Consider the following 9,523-nt stretch of genomic DNA (forward strand, 5'->3'; position numbering starts at 1 on the left):
TTGTTTATATTGATGAGCTGGATCCCAATCTTCAGGTGACAACTGGATAGAGTGGGATCATCCTATGCCACTGAACATCTCTTAAATTTCTTGAGCGTTTTTGCAAGTTCCACGGCTAATCTTGGAGGGGTAGCTAATTTATCAAAAGGTGAAGTGAGTTGGTCCAGGCTACAAGTCCTGCAGGTACCTTGGGTGACGTAACTGTACCCAGGGCACCAGAGGAATCCAGCACCACCAGGAGCTAAGGTTCAGGTTATAAGTGATCTTCCCAGACCTAAAGGAGGTATAGGAAAAGAGCTACAAAGCTGGCTGCCCCTACTGAAATCTGGCCAGGTTATTACAGGAGATTTGTTCTTAAATCAGTCGCCCTCAAAGTATCACCACTTACAGACTACCTAGCTAGGATCATGGAATGTCCACACATTATGGACAGGAAGCTCTCAGCAAGACCCCAAAGAGGAACAGCCCTCATTGCCAAGGAACTTTCATGCTACGACACTGATATTGCATAAAGAAACACCAATGTGGGACTTATTGTGTACTGATGTTTCGCCTCATGGCTTCCTCAGAATACAGTTGCTGAATATACACCACATTTCCTGCAAGTGATACAGGAGCTGGGGGGTGAGTATTGGCTTGGGGTGGTAGCAGGTAGGGGTAAGGAAGGTGAGAGGTCAGGGATAAGGGATTACAGAACACTTTGCACAAAGACGGAGGAGAGAAACAAAGGGATAGGTGAAGTTCACAGGAAATCCTTATGGAGAGGGGGAAGGAATGTCTACTCAACTATTGAGGGGAGAGGGATTGCTTGCCAATCCCTGGCCTGTGATGTGTGTGTGTGTGTGTGTGTGTGTGTGTGTGTGTGTGTGTGTGTGTGTTTTGAAATGTCCAAATGTGTACGTGTGTGTGTGTGTGTGTGTATACCGATCATAACCCACTGAAATGTTGTACATGGGCAGTAGTAAGTTTGAAAGAGAGGGATGGGGATGAATGGGAAGGAAGGTGTGATGTTTTGAGTTAAGGGAGGGAGTGGGTTGTGTGAGGAGTCTATTCCTATTAGACATTTGACCAACATGTCAAGGTGACAGAAAATCCTTTGTTATTCAGGTGGTATTGCTTGTCTAGACTTAACCTCCAGACAGATTGTTTTAGAGTCTGCTTCCTTGTAAAAAATTTGTGCATTTTTCCATTCCATTACATGACCTGTATGAATATGTCAGCTTATTGTGGGGAGGTGTTACATGTTGTACTGATTTCATGCATCCTTTGTGTTTTCTATTCTTTCTTCAAATCCGTACAGTGTGTATGTGCATCACGAGCGTCAATACACACTAAGTCCCACATCGGTTCTTTCACCAATTAACGTAGAGTGAGTCGTTCTTTGCTGTTGTTCAGAGCAGGATTGCAGAAGGTTCCCTGACTGAAGCCATCAATGGCTACACTTTTCTTTTGCGCAAAGTCCTTCTTACAAGTTGTATCAAACTCTGCCGGCTTTTACTCTTGATGAATGAGCTGAAACAGTCTCTGCATTGCCTGTGGGGAGACCACTTAGATCTACTCCTCATTTCTTCACCATTCCCCTCAGCCCTGTACAGTTGTTATTAATCAGCAGTGTATGCCCCCAACATGACCAGCAAAGATGGAGACCACTGAACCAGTTCTACACTGACAGCTCTGGCCTGCGCTCGGTCCCGCCAATTTGAGCATGAGGTGTTATTACATGTTCGGTGACTTCTTGTAGTGTATAGCATAAGGTGCCAGCAGTCACTGTGTGGGGGGTTCCTAGTGCAGGTTTTTGTAATATCATGTAACAAACAGGGCCTCCTGCTCCATAGCTAATGTTAGCCATCATTACATAATACAGTTTTCAGGCTGGTGAATACAAAACCATCTTGCATGCACAAAAGGTATTACGACAGTGGCACATGATTTTACATTTTATAGTTCGTTGCCGCACTTATCCGGGATAAAATTTAATCATCAGAGCCATGCTAATTTCAAGTGTTGGACTAACCACGAGGCTTATTGCAGTTAACCATATATTGAACCTGCAGATTGCTTGCCATTACATTATGCCTTAAAGCTCATCAGAACAGCATTCAGTATTGCCAGGCTCCAACAGCCGCTGCACCTCCACAAATTCCACACCACCCTCGACGAGGAGCTGTCTGCCAATGGACCACTAGTTGGTGGGCCAGCCCAGAAGTGGAACCAGTTTAGAGAGATGGTGGTGGATATAGAAAAAATTCTCCCTACTTAAAGCCCCAAGGACAGTATTATCTTTCTCTGTTCCTGACTGGAATATATATATATTTGATAGTAATAAATATATATATATATATATATATATATATATATATATACGTAGTATATATATAGGACTATATAAAACATCATCATGGGGATGTATGGGGTTACATGGGAAGGGTAGTACCTCTGGATAGAGAGCTGTCGCAGTCCTCAGAGTGGATCGTCCCTTATTGGTCTCTAACACTCATCTCCAGCTATCCCGTCTCATTGTCCTCACCCACGTCTGTTTGGCATGTGACAGCAGCTACACCGCATGCAACAACGGGTTCGACAAGTGCCACCCAACCCATGGTGAGGGTAGCTCGTACTATTCCCTTGGAGAGAGAGAGGGATTTTCACATCCCAGCATACGAAGTCTGCTTTGGTGGATCAGGCAGAGGAAACCCAATGGTTCAACGGCTGAGATGGGATTTCAGCAACGCATAGTGGAGTGTGTAGGGTTCTAAGGGCTTTATTTTCAAAAGCCACCAAGAATTTATTTTCCAATAGTCACTGTTGCCAGATGTAACGATTCGTGTCCATAAATGGATACTCCTAACCATTTTGAAGTATAGAGAGTGGGATCATCCCAGTGCAAAAGAGAAATTGTTATTATTCCAAATATTTTTAAGCATTCCCATTGTGCACTGATTAGCCTTCTCTCAACCTTTCCAACTGAATTACCAGTTCAAAGCAAGTCCATCACGGCCTAAATGGAGTGGCGAATCCTAAATATTTAAACCTATCAACTTGGGCGTTTAGCCAACCAATACCTTCAATTACACATTAGGCGGCATTTTCCATATTCATATTGATTATTTCAGTTCTTCCACAATTAATAATACCCAGGGCACCAGAGGAATCCTGCAGCACCGATGGCGACTGAGCAGCCTTTTTCAGGACGGCACTGCTTATCCCTTAAAAGGGAGGGGTCTAGAAATGGTGGCCTAAATCCAAAAGTTTCCTGTTCTCTGCCCCAAAGTATACCTGCACCGGTTTTGCTGTTCCAACGCGTTGTCCTCCAAGTCAGTCGCCCTCAAAGTTATTAAAAAAAAAAAAAAAAAAAAGACACTTTTTGATAGGATCATGGAATGTCCACACATTATGGACAGGAATGTGTCCTCATATATTTCAGCAAGACCCTCACAAGAGGAACGATTCCTCAGCTGTCTCATGATCTTCCCCATAGTCTCTCTCGAAACACTGATCAAAAGCCTTGCAAAAGAAACAAAACAATGTGGGACTTATTGTGTACTCCTCATGTCATTCGCCATCAAATGCCTTCCTCAGAATACAGATTGCTGAATCATACACCACATTTCCTGTATATATTGCAGCCTGTTCAGTGGGGGGGGGTCAGAATACCCTCAACCACCGGTGGTAACAACAGGTAGGGTAAGGTGGGGTCTGCAAAGAACTTTCAAAGCTATCGGTGATAAGGGATTCCCCTCAGATTTTACCACATTCACAAAGACGGAGAGGAAACAAAGAGATAGGTCCAAGATGGTAGTAAATCCCCGTCACCCATATCTTAAGGAATAGCTTGGGTCAATGATCATTATTAAGAGGTCACGGGGGAGGGGGAGAGGGATTGCCGAAATAAACCATGCACAGGTGTGTGTGTGTGTGTGTGTGTGCTTTAACTGTTTTACTGCTACATGTGGGCAAGCCTCAACTCTCCTGAAGAGAGGGGATCTTTCCTGGGAAGGAAGGACGGTGTGATCCTCTTCTGAGTTAAGGGAGGGGTGGAGTTTGTGTAAGAGGAGTCTATCCTATTGATTTTTAATATCTCCATCTTTGGCCACAGAATTTCCAATAGGTGACTAACTGGTATTTCCTTTGCGTTTTACTGCATTTACCACTCAGGTGGTATTGGAATTCATATGCTATTCTTTGACTCTGTCCATCATTTTTTGCTTTATTAAGATTTCAGTCTGCTTCCTTGTAACTCCACACATCTTCTTGCATCTCTCCCATTCCATTACGTGACTTCTGTATTCAAACTCCATGTACGCAGCAACAAATGCGTTGTTGGTCCCGTTCATCAACTGGATCTCACTCCTCATATTTAGCCTAGCCTCTCTTTTTTATTATCCCACATTTCCCTCTGATATCCAAATTTCTTTCGTAAACTATGTCATGAGGCGTACAAGCAGTCAATACACACTTTTGTTCATCCTCCCACATCGGTGTACACTTCTCTCCCCCTCTTCCAACGTTTCCTACAAGGAAAAACCTGAATTGATCATTGCAGGCTGAATTCAAAACTTTTCTTCTCCTTCCTTGCTAAGAGACAAGGTTCTCCTGATAGCCTAAGCCATCAATGGCTACACTTTCCTTCTTGGATTTTTAAGGAAAAGCACAAAATTTTTGCAGGAGAGGATCCTACGGAATTGGATTTCACTAGGCAAGATCAGCTTGATGTTTAACATGAACATCTAACTGAGAACCTGCCTGTGGGAGACAACTGAAAGGCGATGTGATCAATGGCCTGATTTTTGCTATTTTCCCCTCAGCCACAAAACGTCACGCAACAGTCATCAGAGTGTGACCCCAACATGACCAGTCATTTGATGAGACCACTAAACAGTTCTACACTGACCTTAGCTCTACCTGCATCTCAGTCCCATACAACCTCAAATCCCTGTTTGAACAGCCCATTACTGACTTCAAGTCTCCAACGCAGTTGGTTATAATAACAGTCACTGGGTGGGAGTTCTGGGCACGCATGGCAATATCAGGATGAACAACAAGGGCCTCCTGCTCCATAGCTAATGTGCTGAATACGACCTCCTCATCACAAATACAGTTTTCAGGCTGGTGAACAAGTACATGTAGCAATCGCTCATCTATGGATGCACATAAAGATCCTTAGTGGCACACTGATTGACTACTCCTGATATAGTTCGTTGCCGCACCATCTGGGATATCAAGACTAATCATCAATAAACGTGTTGGACTAACCATCAGGCTTGTTCGCAACTTATCGACTCCAGTTAAGCTGCAGATTGCTGTCAGAGCCTAAAGCTCATCAGAACAGCATTCAGTATTGCCAGGCTCCAACAGCCGCTGCACCTCCACAAGTTCCACACCACCCTCGACGAGGAGCTGTCTGCCAATGGACCACTAGTTGGTGGGCCAGCCCAGAAATTCTTAGCACCCCTGGAACCCCTGCCCAGTTTAGAGAGATGAGGACAGGTGGCCATTATAGATAATCTTTCAGCAGCCCCAAGGTGTATCTTTGGAATCTACAGTCCTGAACACCTGAAGCTTGTGTTGCAATCGCAGTTAGATTCATCTGGTTGCCCCACCCGAAAGACCCAGGCTTCATTCTCTGATTAAAGGCATGCTTCCCAGGGACTGGTCTCAAAAAGGAGTTCACTATTTTGTGCCTGGGTAAAACTTCTTTTAATATCCCGAGGGCTTTTTGATACTGTGTAATTATCTAATTCTACTTTGAAGTAATAGCCATATGACAGTAATTAATATACAGTGTATAGGCTACACTCACCACAAGGACCGTAAAAGTCTAATGAAACATATGAAGCCTTGATTTTTCCCTTGTAAAGGGGTGGAACTCCTAGCTTACTGGATTATTATGACGCAGAGATAACGAGGAACTGTGATTGGTGGAAAGGATTAATCTATGTTGTTGTGTGTTACAGATTGAACTTGACTTGGGAGTGTGGGATCAGGGTTTGCTGGGGCTGGAGGTGATTGTTGGCAAGCTCTACATCACCCGTAGTCTTTAGTGTAAAACTTAGGGTTGTGAAGATATAAGCACCTAAGTTTGACCCTTGTAGTGAGAAGTTGCTGCGGTAATTTCATGAGTTTAAGGTTCACTCTAAAGCAGTGACTATAGACCCTATCTTTAACGTGAAGTTTTGCGGTGGTTATTTTAGGAGAGTGTGTGATGGGTCTTTTAAGGTTGGTGCTTACAGCCAGCAGTGATGTTAACATTAATTTAAACGACGGTAGTGATGGTGTTCGTCAGTAAGTCGCTACAACCAAGTAAAACACTCCCACATTCGCTCTTTTGGGCCTTTAGGATAGTGTCATATCCTTAGGAATTTACTTTGGAATATGTTTATATTTAACAATGTAGGCTTATCTTTGGAGTTGGGTTGCAAGAGGAAGAGTGTTTTGATGATAAAAAATGTTAAATTTTAGTTGTGTCTTCTGACCACTTAAAGGATTTGGGCCCGTACTATTTTACTTAGGTCTATACTAACAGTCATAAGGAGCCTGACAGACTGGAACCACCAAGATTGGTTCAACGAGAATGACAATGCCATCAATGATCTGATCAGCAAGAGCAAAAGATTCATGGAATGGCAAAACCTCTTATCATTCCATGAATGACGAATCAAATCCCTCCAGACCCATGTCCAATAGGAAATTCGCAAGGTGCACGACCAAAGGTGGGATAGGAAAGCTGAAGAGGTACAACACTTTGCCGTCACCAACAACGTGAAGCAACTCCTCAGCTCTATCAAGACAATCATCAGCGCCTAAAGATTTTGCTCATTCCCTCTGTTGCCCATCGATGGAATCATATTGCTAAAGGACAGAGAGCATCAAATGCAGATGGAATGAACATTTCAGCCAGCTCCTGAACTGCCGATCATCGGCCGACCAATCTGCTCTGGACCAAATTCCCCAACAACCTACCCATGAGGAAGCTGACGATCCTCCTTCAATGATGAAGTCAGGAAGGCCATCACGCAGATGAGCAGTGGCAAGGTGCACGGCAAGGACAGAATACCTGCTGAACTGTACAAAGCACATAGTGAAGAGACACTGAAGGCATTCCACAGCACCCTGATTAGCGTTTGGGATGGGGAAGAGATGCCTCCTGAATTCTGAAATGCAATGATAGTTGCCCTCTACAAAAATAAAGGTTCAAGGACCGACTGCGGGAACTTCAGAGGCATCTCGCTGCTTTCCATTGCTGGGAAAAACCTCGCCCACATCATCCTTGACAGACTGATCCCAGTGGTGTCAGAAGAGAACCTTCCTGTTGCAGAGTGGCTTTCGTCCCAAACGTGACACAGTCGACATGATCTTGACAGTGAGACAGATTCAGAAGTGCCTGGAGTGAACATGACCCTATACTCGATTTTCATTTATTTGATGATGGCGATCGACGTAGTCAACAAAAACGCACTGTGGATCTTTCTCAAAAAGCTTGGCTGCCAACAGAAATTTACCGCACTCATCCGCCTATTCCACGATGATATAACAGTAGAAGTACCCTCAGATGGCTCCTCATCTGAGACTTTTTTTCACCCCGAACGGCTTGAAGCAACTGTAGATTCTTGCCCCAGCGTTCTGTAACTTCTTCTTCACCCAGGTGCTAATGTATGCTGTCAGGGATCTAGACCTGGGCATCTACATAAGTTTTTTTTTCTGTTTGACCTGAGACTCCTTGCTACAAAGACCAAGACACTGAAGAGGCTCATTACTGAAGTACTGCTTGCCAATGACTGTCGTTATGGCCCACAAGGAGGACCACCTACAGAATATTGTTGATATGTTCTCCACAGCCTTAAAGTTGTTCGGCATGACAATAAGCCTCGAAAAGACAGAGGTTCTCCTTTGCCCTGCACCAGATAGCCACCTCTTTCAACCACGCATCACGATTGACGGGACTGTTCTGAAGAATGTGGAGAGCTTTAAGTCCCTAGGAAGCACCATCTCCAGTGATGGGTCCCTTGACAAGGAGATCACAGCAAAGATCCAGAAAGCCAGCCAGGCACTCGGGAAACTCCGCATCAGAGTTCTGGGGCACAAGGACATTCAGCTCCCAACCAAGCTCAAGATGTACAAGGCCTTGGTCCTCACCTCCCTCTTTTGTGGCTGCATGGTGGACCCTGTATCGCAAGCACATCAATCACATACACTCCCTACAGTCGATCATGAGGATTCGATGGCAGGACCAAATCACCAACCAGGAAGTCCTTGACAGAGCTAACAGCACAAGCATAGAGGCAAGGATTCTCCAAGCCCAACTACGCTGGACAGGCCATGTAATCTGCGTGGGTGAAGCAAGAATCCACAGGTAGCTGCTATACAGTCAGCTTGAGCATGGAATTCGCATTCAGAGCCACCCTAAAAAAGAGGTTCAAGGTCAACTCGAAGTCACACATCAAATAGACAGACCTCCAGCCTTGACAGCTTGAGGAGTCCACAGCCGACAGGAGAGCATGGCCTGCCCTGACCAGGACTGCTGCAATTGACTTTGAGGATAACCGAAATCAGCGCTTAGCAGTAGCACGTGACTGACGCCACAGAGCTGTGTCTGTAACTGTCCCAGCAACCGCCATTCCATGCCCAACCTGCAGCTGCACGTGCGTTTTGGCCTTTGGCCTCCGTAGTCACATGCATATCCACACATGACTACACAGTGTTTAGTCTTTCTCACAAGAGACAACCAAGAAGAAACAGAAGTCATCATCATCATCATCGTCATCGTCATCATCATCATCATCATCATCATCATCGTCATCGTCATCATCATCATCATCATCATCATCATCATCATCATCATCAGCCATTGCAAGTCCACTGCCGAACAAAAGCCTCCCCCAACCTTCTCCATGAATTCCTTGACTTAGCCAGTCTCTGCCATGTTTTGCCAGCTAAATTCTCTCACTTATCTCTCCATCTTCTTTCCGGCCTTTTTCTACTACTCTTCCAATCTCTTGGGCTCCAGACAGTCATCCTCTTGCTCCATTAGTTATTCCTTATTGTTGCTACATGACCTACACACCACCATTTCTGTTCTTTTATAACTTCTATACTGTATTTGGCTATAGTATGCTCTCTCACCCAAGTTTATCTTTTCCTGTTTCCTAAAGATATTCCCAACATTGACCTTTACATTGCTTTTGAGACCATATTAATTGTTATCCATCGATTATGTCAGTTTCCAGGTCTCACAACCATATGTCATAGCTGAGACTAAACGTTCGATATAAAATTCTCTTTTCTTACATGCTGGCAGGCTGCTTTTCATGATGTCTCTATCTTTACCTAGAGTTTTCCATCCAACTAGAATGAGTCTTTTCAGTTTGGTACCATGGTCTTTAGTTGGTTTTCGTATTTACCCCAAGTAATTGTACTCCTCGACTTTTTCAAGAATTTCTTTGCCTATTCTGATGATGCTCTTTGGTGTAGTTCTATTAAACATCACATTTGTTCTACTTCATGTTTAATCCCACTCTGAGTGCAA

General features: G+C 44.3%; 1 protein-coding gene across 1 annotated transcript; it reads left to right on the top strand.

Annotated features, from left to right (window-relative positions):
* Positions 1-7,783: 7,783 nt before the first annotated feature.
* LOC145413184 (uncharacterized) lies at positions 7,784-8,254 on the top strand. The gene has a single exon (XM_080282909.1). The coding sequence runs from the start codon at positions 7,784-7,786 to the stop codon at positions 8,252-8,254; it is 471 nt and encodes a 156-aa protein (XP_080139035.1).
* Positions 8,255-9,523: the final 1,269 nt, after the last annotated feature.

The sequence above is a fragment of the Coenobita brevimanus genome, chromosome 95 (genome assembly GCF_032717465.1).
Source record: "Coenobita brevimanus isolate Jiangsu-jjx chromosome 95, ASM3271746v2, whole genome shotgun sequence".
Classification (NCBI taxonomy): Eukaryota; Metazoa; Arthropoda; class Malacostraca; order Decapoda; family Coenobitidae; genus Coenobita; species Coenobita brevimanus.